Source organism: Emydura macquarii, unplaced genomic scaffold, assembly GCF_026122565.2.
Source record: "Emydura macquarii macquarii isolate MOO-44397 ecotype Brisbane River unplaced genomic scaffold, CSIRO-AGI_Emac_v2 contig_1451, whole genome shotgun sequence".
NCBI classification, from domain to species: domain Eukaryota; kingdom Metazoa; phylum Chordata; order Testudines; family Chelidae; genus Emydura; species Emydura macquarii.
The window spans coordinates 14,111,060-14,129,549 of NW_027131588.1; the positions used below are offsets into that span (position 1 = coordinate 14,111,060).

At 42.9% G+C, this 18,490-nt stretch overlaps 1 protein-coding gene across 1 annotated transcript in view; it reads right to left on the bottom strand.

The window, feature by feature from the left end:
• Positions 1-10,524: 10,524 nt before the first annotated feature.
• LOC137156606 (atrial natriuretic peptide receptor 1-like) overlaps positions 10,525-18,490 on the bottom strand; it is a 35,481-nt gene continuing 27,515 nt past the window's right edge. The window contains exons 19-23 of the mRNA XM_067553487.1: positions 17,585-17,724; positions 16,180-16,332; positions 14,930-15,028; positions 12,307-12,398; positions 10,525-11,031 (exon numbers count right to left, since the gene is read on the bottom strand). Of these exons, the coding sequence (XP_067409588.1) occupies positions 10,870-11,031; positions 12,307-12,398; positions 14,930-15,028; positions 16,180-16,332; positions 17,585-17,724 (646 nt within the window). The 3' untranslated portion in view covers positions 10,525-10,869. The remainder of the gene's footprint in view (positions 11,032-12,306; positions 12,399-14,929; positions 15,029-16,179; positions 16,333-17,584; positions 17,725-18,490) is intronic.

An 18,490-nucleotide genomic window follows, 5' to 3' on the forward strand; every position in this document is an offset into this window, starting at 1 on the left:
CCTTTTGTGCCTGAAATACTTTCTGTAAGTAAATAAGCATGTTTAAGGCTAAGAACGCCCTTCTCTTTGTGGCAATCAAGTTTGATTATTTTTTAAAATGTCAGTGCTGAATATTTTGTCCAGACTTCCCCTTTCCCCACACTCCAGCTCCTAGACAAGCTGGCAAGATGAAAGCATTCACTGTCAGCCTAAATCAAGGCAAGAGTCAAAAGTCTGGAGCTGGCTGTATGAAATAACATGCGATACGGATGAGTGGATCTTTTGAATAGTGTCACTTCCTTTATTTCTGAAGGAACTGATAGACGTCAGCGTGCAGTTAAATTAGCTGGCTGCCTGATGTTAAGCTGTTAGTAAAGCTTTTCAGTTCAATCACTCAGGCAGGCGAAATCGGGGAGTCAAAGTCTGACTTCGGTTTTCTGCTTTTATTAGATTTTACATGACCTTCTTTTAGGGAATCAAAGAGCAACACTGTAGGCTGTTACCCTGCAAGCATCCTGAGTCCAGGAAGGGGAATAGGATAGAGAGAATTTTCAAAAGCAAATCTATCAGCAATCGTTTCAAAGGTACAAATGTTAGGCTGTTTTGCTTCATTCTCATTTGTTAAAGAAACCACCAAAGTCTTTCTAATATGTTTGGCACTTACAGCTGTACTTTATAAGGAAATTACAACATGGTAGTGATAAAATCATTGCAGAGACTTAGCAGTAGCAGTCACTGGATATGGGATTTAAAATATATACATATGCAAGAACCTCTAAAATCATTTAGAGATTTAGGATCTGATCCAACTCTCACTGAAATCAACAGGGAAGTGCCATCTTTACATACATTTACAAAAACTCCAGATGTTTATCCAGGGATCTTGAATCATGACATTTTATTCAATATTATGAAAGCCATTTTTAAGATGGGGAGACTAGAGAAATGTGGTTGGCAGGATTTTTCCACAGCCATGCTGTGTGTGTTGTTAACTAGTTTACTGATCACAGATGCATAATACTGGAACCATGACCCGAGTGATGAGAAAACATAGTGGTTAACCTTTCAGAGCCTAGAGACTGCACACACATATATAATAGAAATTACATAAATGTACAAGAGATTATACATAATCTCACATGTATATTACCATAGTATAGGTACTACATAATATATATGTAATATGTACAGACAATCTAAGGGTTAACCTATTAGAAAAAATGTTTGCTAAAACATAGAATAATTTGTTCATATTTCACAGACAGAGCCTTGATTTCCATAACTAAATTCTCAACACAGCTTTGAAAAGCCTCTCTTTGTTGGAAGTCTTAATAACAATTCTCGCTTTAGTTACTTTTAATCGACCATAATTTGCACCAGACAGATTTATTGAACACCAGTGTAAAAAGAAACTACCCCTGGCTAACAGGAGTTTGGGAATATTCTGCAGAAACTGCTGTGGAATTTTCCACTGAGAGCTTGAAGGCTGAACAGTTCATCATTATGTCTGTGCAATTATTTGGAAAATAAAGGGAAACCTCCGGAGGGTCTATACATTTAGAAACTGCTCGCAAATTGTTACAGACAGTCAGCTCAAAGGAGATTGCTAAAGGGAGGCCTGGGCATTCTCTGCTTCTCTCTGGTGCACTAAACTTACCCACATAAATAAAATAAACAATGTTATGTACTGATTTTTCACACAGTGCCCATTGATGTGGCATCAGGGTGCTGTTAAAACAAATAAAACAAATGCAGGTTAGTCTCAGTCAGGGACAACCAATTAATATTAATATACCATAGGTCTCGCTGCTGTGGGGTGTAGTTCAGGGACTACTATAGGTGTGTCCTCCTATTTGCAAAACTCAAGCTTTTGTGAGCCATCAGAGTAAATGAGTCCCACAGAGAGAGAAACCCTCAACTGTAAATGTTCAGCTTCCAGCCCTGGACAAAGACACTCCAGGGTTTGTCAGCAAAAATAGCTCAAGAGATCTTAATCACCACACCAGAATATAGGACCTGATCCTGCATGGTGCTGAGCACCTCCTGGGAGGTGCTGAAACCCAGATCCTGCTTCTATTGAAGTCAATAGCTAAAATCCAACTGACTCCGATGGTGCAGAATAAGGTCTTTTGAGTGCCTTCAGCACCCATCGGTAGGGGCTGAGGCCGCTCAATATAGCGCAAGAGGTGCTTGAGATCAGGCCCGTAGGCAGAAAGGCAACCTTGCAGATAACTGAGTCTTGAATCAGTCAGGACTGTAGAGACTACAATGTAAACAGCCCCTCATTGTGCTTGGTAGCAAAGAGGTCACCTATGCAGAACACAGATTAGGACCGTTCTGTGAATATGTATGAAGAGGGGGTGTTGAATGTTTTTTTGCTTAGGCTTAAATGCTGTCTGCCAAACCACACATTTTAAAAGTAATAGAAAGGTCTCTCATAAGGCAAGGCAATAAATTCTAGTGGGAAATGGCATGCCAAAGGTGTAATATGCAATGCAATCAAGCAATTCTTAGTCATGCACTATATTCCATTCTCACTGTTAGACTTTAGGAGTTTGCTTTTTTTTAAATGAAAGCAGATTTTTATGGCAGATTCTTATGGCAATTTTTTTTTTCAATTTAAAAAAATTGAAAGTTTAAGATAGTGAGGATTAAAGGTGGAATCCTGGCTCCACTGAAGTCCATGGGCCCAGGATTTTACATACTAAGTTTTCATGTTTAAACTGTATTTATAGGTAATTTCACATAAGCACAAAGAGGAATTTGAAGCCAGCAGAATATGAATAAATCTTCTTTGAAACCTCTTTACTTGAGCATCTTTCCTTTTCCCATGATTAGTATTACCCTTAATGAACGGAAGAGAGTGAAATCAGGGATGAATTTGGCCATTAAAAAAAAAAAAAAAGTGTCTCTAGGATCTGGTCCAAAGACCTTGGATTGACTGGGACCCTTTTCACTGACTTTGGTTCAGGTCCTTAATGTCCAGGAAAAATGCCAAATTGATAATCCCAGATATTTAAATCCTCTGTTTACCCATGAGACAAGCAGAGCATAAGCAGCAGCAAGGCTGAGTCTATGGCTCAACTCTGATCTGCACTGTCTCACTCTTAAGAATGAGAGTTGTTTAATCTCTGTGGCCATTTAGTTCTTGGCCTCTCTGTTGAGATAGTCAGTTAGCACAGTTTTGCTGGTGAGTGTATTTGAAATCTGGACATTTATCTACCCAGCAGCCGTATTATGGTTACAACCAGTGTGATCAGCTTTGACTTCGGAGTAAAGAGGAGCAATTCCATTGATTTTAATGAAGTTGTTCCCACTCATCCCAGGGCTGAATTTGACTCATGGTCACTACAAACCTGGGTGTGATTCAAACTCATGACTTGGAGGTGAGTCTCTTTATGTCATTGCAGGTTCAATAAACCATCCAGCCTCCCTGGGTTAAAATTCCGCTTTCATCCTTGATTTTTTAAGTATCAAAGCAGTGAACATAACTGCAATGTTCTTCGATTCTCAGGGCTTAAGTCCAAGCCTATTGATGTCAACAGCAAAGCTTCCATTGATTCAATGATGCAGGATCAGGGCATTAAATTGTTTTTGTAGTGATCAGGTGATGAAGCACTTAAGACAGATGTCTAAGATTTATAAAATATAATTTTCAGTATAGCATTTGCCATAAACTTCTGTACGGAGGAGTATTTTTTCTGAAGTCATGTCAAAGTGATGCACAAATCAACTGCATTCATTACATAGTTTGAAGTGTTGCTTTATTTTATTTTATTTTGTTTGTTTGTTATAAAATAACATTTTTTAACCACACAGATTACATTATGCAAACAAACAAACAAAAATCCCATGCCGTATCTTTAACAGACAACATTCTCAGCAGCCATAGTTTCTGATCCCTGCTCACATGTAATTGCATCGTCACCTCATCAGTGTTTAGAAAGCAAACGGGAAACAAAAACACAATGTGTGTGGCCTGATCCTGAGAAGTGCTAAGTGTCCTCCACGCCTAGTTGACATCAGTGGTGCAGTGCTGAGTCCTGCTCAGTACAGGGTCCATACAACTGATCGGAGTTCTATAGAAATGTGATAGTGTCTCAGTGGCTGTCCCCTCCCCACCCTTTTTTGGGGGGTTAATGTAATTTCTTCTCCTTCTCTCATCCCATGCCTTTGTTATCTGCAGTCTAAATTGGCTTATTACCGTAAGGGCTAGTTTCTGACACTTTACTCATGTTGAGTGGCACCTTACTCTGCGAACAGCCCCACTGATTTCTAGATGACTATTCACAGAACAAGGGACAACTCAATGTCAAGGTGGCAGAATCTGTCCCTAAATCATCAAGCTAATTTAGATGGCGATATTAAATCATCACTCTGGTTTAGATTGTCACTCCTCCAAGCATGGGCTTTATATTTTACATGTGTGTGGTGCGTTGTTCATTGCTCCATACAAGAATAAGGGTCTACACTGGTGCATCTGTTTGTCAGATCAGGGCCATATGATGTAATACAGTGAATATATTCATTAGAGATGGGCTCAAACAACACCCCTTCCGCACCCTCCCAGGTCTGAACTCTCCCAAGATTTGGGGAAGTTTAAATCTACAACCAGAACCAAACCTTGCAGTTCAGGTCCATCTCAAAACTCCTGGAGCTTTAGAAGCCCCCTGTCCTTTAGGAAAGGAATTCAAAAGATATTCAACAGCACACAGCTTGTCTGGGAGGATATCTCCTGCAGGGCATGTGGAATTTAAAGGCTGCAGGACTATACCATTATAATCAGTGGTGAAATACTGGCCTGGCAAGACTCCTGTTTTCTTCAGTGGGGCCAAGATTTTCTAAAGTGCTTAGCACCCGGCAGTGCCCTTGAAAACCAATCCCCACACAGCCCCACTGAACACCAGGAGCTGCTGAGGGTTTTGGAAAATCTGGCCATATCATTTAGGGGCCTGAATGGGAACTGAGTGAGAAAATCAGGCCTTTAAAGTACAGTCCAGGTGGGCCGAAACCCTGGAGCAAGTGTAAGCAAGAGGCAACACCCAACCACTAAGCAAAAAGAGAGAAAGGGACACACGGTCTCATCATTTTTTCTATTTTCATTGTGTCCCACTCCAGTCAGTGTATTCTTGGGTCTATATTCTAGCTCTCTGCCAGAGTCAGCAGCATCGCTCTGTATGCCTTTCTGCGCTGGGGCAGGCCACATTTTTCATCTAGTCCCAGGGTGGCAGAAAGGGTTAATCCATCACGGATTCAATGTAAAGTATGCATCTGCTCTGCAGAGAGCGTGTGCCTCTTCCTCACTCGCATTTAATTAAACAGAAATTGGGGGTGCTCAGCTGCTCTCGGGATCAGGCCCTAAGCCAACAACTGGTGCATCGTTAATCAACTGATGCAATAACGACTTGCACTGATTCTCCTTCTGCCGTAGTCCTCTGGCTTTACAAAGGACTTGAGTACTCAGGGCTTCCAAACCAACAGCTTCTGCAAACCCCAAATTCACACAGCCATTTCAAATTTTCAAAGGATTGATTTATAACTTGGAGAAGGAAAAAGGTGATTGAATATTTGTTTTAAATCTAGGGATCAAAGCTCATGCCAGGGGTGTCAGTATGGGCCAGTTGCTCAGAGAGAAGAAAGGGAAAACATAGGAGGTAAGAGTACTTAGCCAGCTGGAAGAAAAGAAGTAGTTATTTATAAAACAATTACTGTAGGGCTGCCAATCCCTAGTTCTGCCAGACGTAAAGGACACCCCACCCCTCGGGAAAGGCATGCTGGGAAAAAGGTTTTATAAGATGGCATTTCTGAGGCAAGGAGTAGTAATGACCAGGAAGTTATTGGGGAGGGAGAGAGTGAGTGAGTGATCTGCCTAGCACCACAGATCTGACCATATGGCTGTCCATGTACGGAGACCCCACTGACTCCTGTCTCAGCAGTTATCCACAAAGAACTGGGGTCAGTCCTGCATCACTGAAGCCAATGGGAGCATTGTCACTGAATTGTACAGGAGCAGACTCTTGCTGCACAATCTGGTTCAGACCGGCTCTGTTAAGCTTCCCAGATTGGTTGGGAAACTCTTAACACTGAGTCCCTTCCTCCTGAACAGCTGCTTCATTGTCCTGATTTGCAGAGCTGCAGATCTGTTGGGGAGGCTCTCTAGGCGGGGTCTACCTTCATATTCCATCACTGGCACTATAGTCCCTATAGAAAATATTAACACAACATTAAACATAAGGTAGTTGCTACCGAGTCTTTGGTAGGAGGTGGGTGCTCTGTTTCAAGAAAGAAAGTAAGTTTCCCCAACGTTAACAGTTTGACTGAATAAATTCTGGGAACTTCTAACTGTGGAAAATTGACTTACCAAAAAAATTTACAACATTGGCAATTATTTTATAGTTTGACTATTTCGTCCGCTCTTCAGCATTCAGACAGTTTAGCTCAATAGTAAATCATTTTGTAATTCTTTTTCTGCTGTTTCCTGCTATTTATTTCTGATGCCTGCGTGCATCATTATCCGTACATAGCCAGCCTGTATTGTAATAAATAGTAATCAGAATATATATATATATATATAAAAATAAAATCAACATTCCATAAAAACAGAGTGGTATTATTGCTATCCACACGTGCTATTTTTCTATGACTACAGACACTGAGGGCCCAATCCTGTGAAGGGCTGAGAGCCCCAGTAACAATGGAGCAACTTCACTTCCCACCTGGGAGAGCGTGTTGAGGGTGCTCAGCACGACACAGGAGGTACTCCGCCCCGCTCAGGATCAGGCCCTATCATTGGAAATGCTCACTGGCCATCTGCTTTCAAATTTAAACATGGAATGGATATTTTAAGTAAGAGGAGGAAAATATCATCAATGATATGTATATAATATATATATATATAAGGGTAACATCTATTGTGTACACTTTTTACACAAGAACTTTGGCCACACCAGCTAATTGTCCACAGATCCATGTCACCTGAGAGCGCATAGCTCTTCAGAGATTTACAGTGTCTCATATCAGGGTGCTTGGTTGGTAATTTGAGTTCTGATGGGACACCTTGGACTCTATCCTGCATCCAGGGCCTTTAAGAGAAATTTGAGGCCCTGGTACATCATGTTCCCTGGGCCCCACCCCCCTCCCATTTCACCCCAGTTACAGGCATTTCGAGGGCCTCCCTGACCTTGGGGCCTGGTACAATTGTCCCCCTTTTATCTTCCTCTCATCAGCCCTGCCTGCACCACTACAGCCAGTGGGACTTGAGCCATTGTCTTCAGTGGGAGCCAGATCAAGCCCGAGGGCTATACTTTTTGGAATCATCTTGCACAGGAGATGTTATCGGGAGTCTCTGTTTGGTGAAAGATATAATAGAACTAACCTCAGTTTTTCTTGCAGTAACTTTACTCATGCAGTGCCCCATTTAACTCAATGGAAACAGTGGGTCGAAAAGATTTGTGTGGTTTGCAATGGAAAGGTGACTTTTTAAGCAAATCAAAACCTCTTCTTTTGATTTACGTTTTTTGTGTGGAAAATGTCCATTTTTATAACCAATCCTATATAGAGCTACTTCATGTGTGTGAAGCTACCCGAGTGTATAAGTGTTTCCAGGAGCAGGTCTCTATGGATTTATAGTGTGATTTTCAGCAATTTTATACAATGCTGAATGTAATGTTTTCAACCAGATCACCCTGAAGCATGATGCAACTACCTAATTAATTTGGCTTGAGTGCTTAGCAGCTCCATGAATTGCTCAGCACCCTGCAGGACTGGGTCCTATATAACTTATGGGGCTCATATAACATTGCATTCATGAATGTCACGATGGAGTCACGGGCAGCCAGGCCTAGTAGTCGGAGCCAGAGTCTGTAGTCATGAGACAGGAGTCAAGAGTCGGGATATCGGAAGATGAGAAGCAGGAGACAAACTGGAGATCAGAACCACGAATTGGGAACCAGAGACAGGACAGGTCAGGATATCAAGGGCTCAAAGGCAGGAAACAAACTGGAGGTCAGGAACCATAAATCAAGCAGAGTCGTGATGCCTGGAAATCAAGCAGTAGGAGTAGAAAGCGGGGGTAGGGAGGCGAGCCCGGTTGTTCAGACAGCTGCCTGTTCCTGTTTTTGCTTTAAGTAGAGCCAGTCAACTGCTCCATAATGCCACTAATTGAGCTCAGAGGCAGAGCCTCACACTGGGATTAGGCTTCATGGGTCCCAGGTAAGTCATTGTTAGCAGGCTACCGCAGGGAGGCTTGGCGTGCGGTTGTTTCCATGACCCCTGTGCATGTGGGTTTGAGACCTGTCAATCATGACAATAAAACAGACACCATCGGCATAACTGACACTACTCAAACTTTCTGGAAGTCTCAGCAGACATTTCAATGAGCTATGGAAAACCACAGCAGAGTGGTCCACCCAGGAGAGGGTGGAGAGACATTGATAAAACAACAGAGGGACGCTTACAGTGGTGTTGTCCATGGTGTTCTTCTTCTGCAAGTAAACAGCCCAATCCAAAGCCCTCTGAAGTCACCCGGAGTCTTTCCATTAACTTCATTAGGCTTTGGATGAAACTCAAAGATATGCTGTCAATAGCCACAGCTGTCAGTCATACAATTTTTCTAAGCACCAATGTCACACAAACATTTTACAAAACTCAAATGCTCACACCACTAACATATTAGAATAACTTTGACTCAGAAAATGTTCATTTTAATGTCCTTTAATCCTAGCCGTCAACATTAGTATAAAGCAGATGAGTAAGAATTGCAACTTTTCTACAAAGGAATGTGCAATAGATAGAGTGAATGTAACAAATTCACATTTCCTAAAAGGCCTGTGATCTTTTCCTTTCCATTACTTCTAATACAAATTTTTAGCATGTCTGAAAAATGACTAAAATGTTAATTCAATGAAAGTGTACTGCAAAATATATAATGCATGATGCAACGGTGTAGATCGAAGTGTTTCAGGAACATACATAGCATTCAGATAAATGGGGCATTGGCTGACCAACAGAGGAATGCAATGTGTTAGAAGATGTTACTATGCTGTGGTTGACTGGGAGTTTTCGTTTACTGGTGGTTATACTATACTTTATATTATAAAATTTGGAACATTGTGACCTGGAGGCCTCAGGGTCCTACCACACCCCAGTCCAGAAAGGAGCAGTAGAGAAATCCTCCAGGCACCTAGATGGCTGTGGGGGAAGCGGCCAATCAGAGAGGCTTCAGGAAGCAGTCAATCAAGGCCCAGGAGGGCAATATAAAAGGAGAGGCAGCACCAGACTCAGGCAGTTGCTGCCTGGAGCCAGAGGAGTTAAGATGTGTTTCTGGCTGTCTGAAGGATCTTGAACAGAGCAGTTGCTGGCAGGTACTGGGGGAGCAACAAGGATCTCTTGGCTGGCTCCTGGAACTCAACCAGGACAAGGCCCTGACTCAGTCAGATGACTGAGTCACTGAAGACTCACAGCAAGGCAGAGAGGAAGTGCAGGCACGTGCAGTTGGCCAAGGGGGTATTTGTGAGAGGTGAGTGCCGCCCCATTATCAACATATACAAATTCAACATTTTAAGTTTAGATAAATGGAAAAACATACTATGAAAAAAAATTGTCACACTATATATTGTAATCGCACTCAGTAAGGTAAATTGCTAATACTAATGCATTTGCTTTCCAACTGAATAAGAAACTACAGTATCAACAATACCTTTTAATTTTAATCTCAGTGATCAGAGTACATATTTAATATAGAAATATGCTAATTACCCAGGGACATGAGTCAGTAAATTACCCAATTAATCTAAACTGATTTATGGGGTTTAAGTACATCTAATTAATTTAGGGTTTTGCACTGGTGTATCTAGATTGATTTTGAAAACATTTAGTTACACCAGTGAAACTTTTCTAAGGTAGACCAGCTCTGTTTCCCCATGAAACTGCAGTAACACCCAAGAGTTACTCGCCTTTGGTAAATAAATCCATAGTATAATCCGAAAGTGGCAATCAGTATTCCAGAGAGCTCCCATAGCAGCCAAAACAGTACTAAGACATGACCCATTTAAACTTTTTCTCCTATTCATATAATACCTAGCTCTTTTCATCCCTAGATCTCAAAGCACTTTACAAAGGAGGTTAGTATCATCCATGTTTTACAAACGGGAAAACTGAGGCACAGACAGGTAAACTAACTTGCCCAAAGTCACTCAGATAGCTAGCGACAGAGCCCGGAATAGAAGCCAGACTTCCTGAGTTCTAGTCTAATGCTCTATCCACTAGGCCACATTGTCCCCCTCATAGCCTTCACTTCTAGCAAAGTCCACATTTCAGTCCCTCCTTTCAAAACATTGAACAAATTAATCCCATGAGGCTTATCACCACTCAGGCACTAAGTAGCAATGCCTACCCTTTCTCCTCCTCGCCATGAGAGGAGTTAATATGCTGGCATCTCCAGGCGGCAGCTTGTGCCAAGTCTGATAATGAAGCTGTTTGCAGGGTTTTCCCCAACAAAACCAAAGCGACAGCTGTACAGCTGTCTGTCTGATCCCTGCTGTGACACAGCTGTACAGCTGTCTGTCTGATCCCTGTCTCTGGATAGCTGGTGGCACAGAAGAATCCATTTCACTCCTTATTCATCACACACTTACCGTTGCCAGCAATTTGTTTTACTTTTTTATTGTTGTTCCCATCAGAGAAAGGTAGAGCACTATGGTTAATGACTGGCCATACATCTAGACAGGCGAGGGGGAGCAGCATCTATCTTCTTGCTTTGCCTCTAGGTGTGGCATGGTCATGGAAGCTTTCAAATACCTCCGGCCCTTCAGGATCACATGAGAGGTTTGCCAGGTAGCGCTAAGACTGAAAACAAGGAGGAATGAATAACTAAACATCTACCCACATCCTTTAAGCTGGGCTTGAGAGAGGATCATAGGGCAAGACTCCTGGAATAAGACTAAATGTGGTGCCGTCAGAGTCTTGAGTGGTTGCTGTAGTGTTGGGAGTTCCCTTCTGGATGGTAATATTCTGCTTTCCTTTTAGCCAGTATGTTACCATGTCTCCTTTCCCCTAGGGAGAAAAATAAGTCAAGATATAATAATAATAATAATACATCCTCGCTCTTGTATAGTGCTTTATACAGGAGGGCAGTATCATTACCCGATTCTACAGAAAGGGAAACTTTCTTCTGAGACATGGAGAGAGAAAGTGACTTGCAAGATCACCCAGCAGGCCAGCAGCAGAGCTAGAAATGGAACCCAGATCTCCTGAGTCCCAGTCCAGTGCTCTAGCCACTACTACATTTACTGCATCTATTAATGACAGAAGCAACAATTGATCTCTGAGAAAGTTTCACTAATTTTAATGATGGGTCTGTCAACACTACAAATATAAATGAATTAGGGGATGCTGTTCTCACTCTTTTCTCCTGACCCACTTACAAGACAATGTCTATTTGTAGTGTGAGTTGGATCTAATTGTGTTTTTAGCATATCCCATTATTGAGGTAAAAGCCTTAGCAAAAGTCCTGAGGCCAGTCCAGAACGTTATGAGACACAGTTACAACATGGTTAGGACTTACCTACACTACAAATTGTAACTGTGTTGTCACTGGGTCAGTGGCAAATTGTGTAGTAACTTGGTCCCCCGATTCAATTGTACATGTGGTGTAAACCGGATTGGGACTGTTTCAGAGAGAGGCCATGGAAACTAATTGTTTTCTCAAAGCAAAACTGTGGGACGCTTCGCCATTTATCTGCATGCTTCATCTGGCAGGATAATTAGCCAGACAGATAAGGACTCCCAAATGAAAAAATGGATTCTGGACTTCACACCCTTCAAAGTCCAGGGTCATGGGTTTTCTATCAGCCCTTTACAGAGTGAGAGAAGCTACCCGCAACATTCAGTTTTGGATGTGGGTTCAGACTCCTCCCAAATGTTGTGATTATTCAACTCCATTTTCACCACAAAGAAAATCCCACTGAGAATGAATTACTTCCCAAAACATGGGCCGTTAGGAATGACTGATTCAAAACACAACGTTTGTGTTTGTTATTTATCACCATTTTAAAGCCTTGATTTTAAGCAGGCAGGCAGGGTGGCTTGCCAAACAGTTAATCTGAGTGTGGATCCCATGTTTGGGCCCTCAGTCCCAAAGCTGAGGCCTGGGAGCAGCTTATGTCACCATTGAGCAAACTCCCCTGAGTAATCCTCACATGGAACACCATCCAGGTCATGGTCAGACTCAGTCAAGCCCTCCTCTCAGAGGGTTAAAACCACAGCATTCCAGAAGACGGTGCACACTCTTCCCCTCTGAAAAGCAGTACCCAAATGTTGCATATTTACCTTGACTTGCAAATTCCCACGACACACTAATACGTACTCGCCAATCTGCTCCAACAGCTGGTATGTATTTGAACTGCATTGTATTTTAAGAGCTGGAAGGGGGGGAAATTGCCATATTTTTATAACCATTTATCCATTGAAAACATAGCCAGCAATGAATACCAACTAAACTTCCCTCTGCCCCCCAGGCTGCATTATTATTATTGAATGACACCTGGCTCTCTTCATTTCTTTGCTGTCACTACCATGTTATTTGAAATGCTCACAGAGGAACCGAAAGATCCTGCGTCTCTTTGGAAGTCATCTCAGGACACATGTGACTGTCAACAAACACTTCACATCACATCCTGTATCTGATATTATTTTTCTACTCTTTATAGCTGCCTGGCTGGAGTTGCTGCCAAGTGACCCTTTCATCTCACAGAGAAGAAATCCATATGGAGTTTTAGCCAGTGGCCACTAAAAAGCCATTGCCTTCTTCGCGTACTCCGTTTTGAACAGACTAAAGCTAAGAGAAATTGCCACCCACTCACTGCGTCTAAGCCTAAAAATAAATAAAAAGAGGAGGAAGGTGCCATTTCCTGTAACTATATAAATATTCCTACTGAATTATTCTGGCAACGTGATCTTTTCTTTAACCAAGGAAGGATTTATGTTAATACAAAACGCTTATTGTCTCGTCCATGGCAGGAGAGTGGGAGCCAGGATGCATGGGTTCTATTCCCACTTCTGGCACTAATTCTCTGTGTGACCTGGGGCAAGCCACTAAGCTTCCCAGTTTACCTATTTGTAAAAATGAGGATGATACATGAGCTGGGTGGGATTTTTCCATTGAAATGATTTTTTGACAGAAAAAGCAGTTTCCTCAAAATCAAAATTTTCCCCAGCTTTTCAATTCAGAAATCACAAAACATTTCATTTAGATTGAAAATGCTGAAACAAAATGTTTCCATATTTCCAAATGAAAACTATTCTGAACTATTTTTGTCCTACAAGAAGCTTTTATATTTTGACATTTCATCCCAATTTGAGACAGAAACAAATGTTCTGACTGCACAGGATGAAAATTCTGGATTTCACTGACGTGAATACTTCTAACCTATCACTGTGATGTCCATAGGGTTAGTTGCCTAAAGTGTGTAAAGCTATTTGAGATCCTCTGATGAATATTCCTAAAGAAGCATGGAAAGATGAGAGGATTAGGGTTATAAAATGATAACCTCTTTCTTGGCACACTGTGTTAGAGGTGGCTGATAGGACATCCGAGAGGAGAGAGAGAGGCAGAAATACATAACTGATGAGAAGATGAAATGTGAGGGATGGAGGAATAGATTTGGGAGTCATCAACACAGAAGTGGTAGCTGAGGCTATGATATCAAATGGGTTCACTCAAGGAGAGTGTGTAAAGGAAGAAGAGAGGAAGCAGACTGGGAGATTGACAGAAAGCTAATGAGGTTGCACACAACTGAGAGCATGAGTTGAAGACAGTGGGGGTGACAGGGTGTCACTGCGGGCATAATTTGTTCTACAGTCTTCGTACTTGTGGTGATGTACAAGAAGGAAAGAACCCAGCTTGACGCTCAGATCCACAGGTTGAGTTTGCAAGGCCAGCAATTGGGGGGTGGGAGGGAAGGGAACAACTAAGAAACACTTTCAGTTTGTAAACTGGGCAAATTTGATAAGGAAACAGTAAGACACAATGGACACACTGAACACCATCATGTCATTTTTTAGAGTCACTTTTCAGAGCGGAACAGCCCTTTAAAATATATTGAAAGTTTGCCCTGTTTTAACACAATTGAAAAGCATTGTAACTCCATCAGTAAAACTATTTTAAAACTAGTAAAATAGTAAAACTAGATTATAGGAACAAATACAAGTTGTTTTTTTTTAAAAAAAGCCCAGTTTTGGCTCATTCAGTTTTTTTTCCAGCCCCTGGAGCTCGGATCAAATCAGGTTTCAGATCCTGAGCCTTTAATTCTCAGCTCAGCTAAAGACAAAGCTTGCTAACCAAACTCAGCACTCGGTTGGCCCCTGTGAGGAGTTGAAAGAGAAGAACTCTCTGAAGAGTTTCTCATGGAGATTTCTCTCTAATCATTCTGCGGGACGGCAGGGTTTGCTTCCCCATGCAACTGACTGCCGCCATCTCCACTGGCTGGCAGCACAACTCCAATGAGCTGTCAAACTTTCCGCAGTCACTAGCAGTATCCTGGACTCCGCATTTAAAGGGAAGTGGGAGGATAGGTCATGGGACTTATTACAGTTCTGCTGTGAGCTCTGCTGAGTGCAAGGAAAGAGGGGAAACAAGGAACATTCCTATGCCTCTCCAGGGCCTGACTGCAGCCTGCCCCATCTCCTGCAAGGAACTCTGGACCCATGGAAACCCCTCTCTGGAGCCTGGAGGAAGAATAGAGGCTGTCACAAAGCGAGGAAAGCCAGGCATGTAGGTTCCCCTCTTTGTGTGGATCGTGGATGTACAATGGGGCCCTCAAGTCCAAAGCTTCCTGAGATGGGGATTTGCACCCTCTTTAGCCAGGGCTGGACTCAGAACTCAACCCATTGTTTCTTCACAACTCATTCAAAGGTGCTAAGCATTGCCCCCAGCATTTTGCTTTTCTTTTACCCTCACTGGTGGACTCCATCCTGGAAGCTGTGTTGACAGTGTCTCCAAATAAGCAGTACCGGGGCATTTTGGTTCCAACCACTCCAGCTACAACCGGCCCTATTGAAGGGATGAAAACCAAGCATTCTGGGAGATGTTTTTAACTCGCGCTCAGAGTTGCCCTTTGGCTTATGCAGCCTCAGTGGTTGTACAGAGCCCAGCACCACACACAGCTCTGGCCCCGCCTCCCCCATTTGTGGTCCAGTCCGGTTGTGTTGCACAATGACAAGGCATAAATGCCAGCGCTGTCCAAACCATCCATTTGACAAGTTGTGCTTCAACTCCCCTGCTGACTTCCAGGGCCATGTAGGTGAGTCACTGGAAGACCAAGAGCCTCATAAGCAGGGGAGGGCTGGGATCACAGGCAGGCAAGAGGTGCTATGGGGCTGTGGGGAGGAGGGCCTGGTCACAGGTGGGCAGAGAGCTACATGGGTCCCACAGGAGCTGTTCACACTAGGTCCCACAAAAAAAAACTTAGGCTGGCCCCACACCCACTAAGCATCTGGAAAAGCAAGAGCAGGAACCAAGCTCATATATTGCTGACAGTAGCAGATGAGCTTTCTATTCCTGGGTATCTCTATCGACTCTTAGCTTTGGCTCCGTGTTGACAGCCCGTTCCGCTTTAAAATAAGAAGGGTTTGCTCTGTTGATATAACAAGGGCTAATGGTCTTGCTGGGACCGATCTCTACAGTGCTGAGCATCACTGCCTGTGTGCTGGTCTCATCTGGACTCAGTACTCAATACAGGCCTGCAGATAAGTGGGGAAATCAGATGGTAGCCCAGATCAGGGAACAGAGAAAGAGCGAGTGTGGAGACTGAGTCAAGGATGCGAGAAAAAGGTTCCATTTTGGATCTCAAACAATTAAATGGCCTAGCAATGGCAACAAAATTACCATCCCTTGCCTGTATTAGCATCAGCTTTCTGTCACCTTCTGTGAGACACAAGTGGGCTCTGCTCCTCACAGTCTGGCTGGTGGGGAGCTATTTGTGTCAGAGGGATGGCAAGGGCCATTTAAAACTCAGCAGTTGCCACTCAGCAGTAACTGCCTTGTCACAGGGTCTCGGATTCTAAGGATAAGGCAACACTGCAGCTTGCTGGGGCTACGAACGTTGAACGGGATGCTCAGCCCATGGCTGAAAATTCAGCTCACTCTTTACGTAGACGAGACATCATCACAAACGTTTGCCAGATGGCAGCATGCCCACACACCTGAGTGGATTCCTGCCCGTATCTTTAGCTGCGTGTCGGGTTTGTGTGGAATCCTAAATGTCTTGCACACTGCCACCAGGTCGAGAGCCATGCTTGCGATTTCACTGGCATGAAGAATACCATTCTCTCGAGGCACCCCCGACACTACCATGTCTCAAAACAAAAACGGAGTCTCGTCAGCCTTCAACACGAGTCATTTTAAAAAGGCATTTGCAAAAAGGATGCTTGCCTTATCTTAAAAAAAACCTATTTCCCTTTCACACACTGGGATAGCTCTACAAGTTTAGGGCAAAGACAGCCAGAAACAAAGGAAACACAGCACAATATTTTGAGAGGTTAATTCCTAGAGCTGTGCACAACTTTGGATTTCCCTTTTACCCCTCCATGAGGCCCTGTGCCCCGTCTCTTGAGGTTACGGGAAGGTGGCAGCTCCACACGTTTTCTAGCTTTCGGCTAGATGTCACCGAGAAATGGGAACAAACCCCACATCCATCAGGAATCCCCTCTCATTCCTTCTGAAGCTGGCTCCTACACTGAGTGACAAAGGCAGAGGTAGTCTACAGACCATCTCTGTGGTTCTAGGGAATCCATCTGAGTACTTTAGGGATCACGGGCATCTTAGCTAGCATTTGATTTCTGATGTGTGCAACTCTACTGCTTGGTGCAACAGCTGATGCAGCAAGAGGTATTTCATTACTACCATTAATATCTAAAGTTTAGAGTCAATTTCCCCAAAAGATCCCTAAGGATTTGGTGCAAAAATAGTCTTTAATTGGCAGCCATCCTCTGCGAACCTACAAAATGGGGGGGAAATGTGTGGTGTCTGTTAAAGAATTGAGAAAGAGCGCTCCAGCCCCATACAGGGTGGGAAGGAGGGCATGGCTACCACACCCTGCTTACAAGAAGTAATTGTTACTGTTCACACATTCTCACCTTCCAATCAACGGTTGTGAATAGGCCTCATCTACTCTGACTGAATTGACTTTGTTAGCACTTGCCCTCCCCATTGTTGTTTCTTACCCTTGGATGTATATATACACCTCCTATCTGTGATTTCCATTCCATCTGACTAAGTGGGTTGCAGCCCACAAAAGTTTATGCCCGCAGGAATTTGTTAGTCTTTAAGGTGCTACAGAACTCTTGTTGTTTTTGCTGTGTATAGACTAACACAGCTACTCCTCTGGAACTTTTCATCAGGTTAATGGAGTACTATGGACGTGTAGGGGGAAAATAAAAAAGACCCTGCACCTTTAGGGTTGCGGTAAGCTCTCCCTTCTCAAAATGTAATTACTCTGGCCTTAATGTGGTAATGATCTTTTCAGATCCCCTTGACTGGTTATTCTTGTCATGCTTTGAGCCCTTCCTTTCCTAAGCATCCCGCTTGCCCACAGCACAGAGAACTTACAGGCATCTCCAATTGTCTCCACCTTGTAGACATCATAGTTGTCTATGATTTCATCAAAGGTAGTGTAGAGTTTGTTTAAGAAGTCCACCACTTGGTAAGGTGTGCTGGTGCTGGATAGATGAGTGAAGCCAACAATGTCACTGGTAAGGCACAACAGGGAGAACAAATATTATCCAGTCCATTGTTTGGCACGTTCTGATTAAACATAAGCCCAATGACACATCTTCCCTTGTAGTACTATTTTCTCAACTGGAGGTTTTGATATCCACCTGCCCCCTCCCCCACCGTTCACCCCTGAAGTTGTTTTCGCATTCTGTTTTTTTTTAAGTGTCTCTTTCTGGTTGGGGGATCTTCCTCTTTAAAACATTTGCTTAGACTGAGAAGAGATCCCTCCAGTACCATGACTGGACTGAACTAAATCAGCTTCATTTACCAATGAAGTAGGCAAGTTTTCATCAACAACCAGTCTTAGACTTTTTTGTGGATCAAAAGTCCCTGGTCTTAGATTGCACACAATAATAAGTGGACATAATATCCTCCCTCCCATGGACTGAGCAGCTGGACAGCAATTCACTGCTGTACCTTTTACCATGCTGTTCAATGCCGAAAGCCAAATAAAGTCAGTAAAAACATGTTTGTATGTATTGTTTTTCCACCACAGGGACCTATCCTAACATCTTTACTTAGTCCTACTTTGGGCGATAAATATTTCTTTTAACTTCTAGAAGTAATATATTACTGAACGTTAGGCTTCCAGCTATGTAATACTCTCACTTTCCACTTGGTTAATTTTAACATTAAAAATGGCAATTTTGTGAACTTTCACAGAAATTCTCAAATTTGCCCCGAGGAAAATTTTGCCATTTTCCACCAGTGATCATAGCTTTGATAGAAATAATGTGTCTG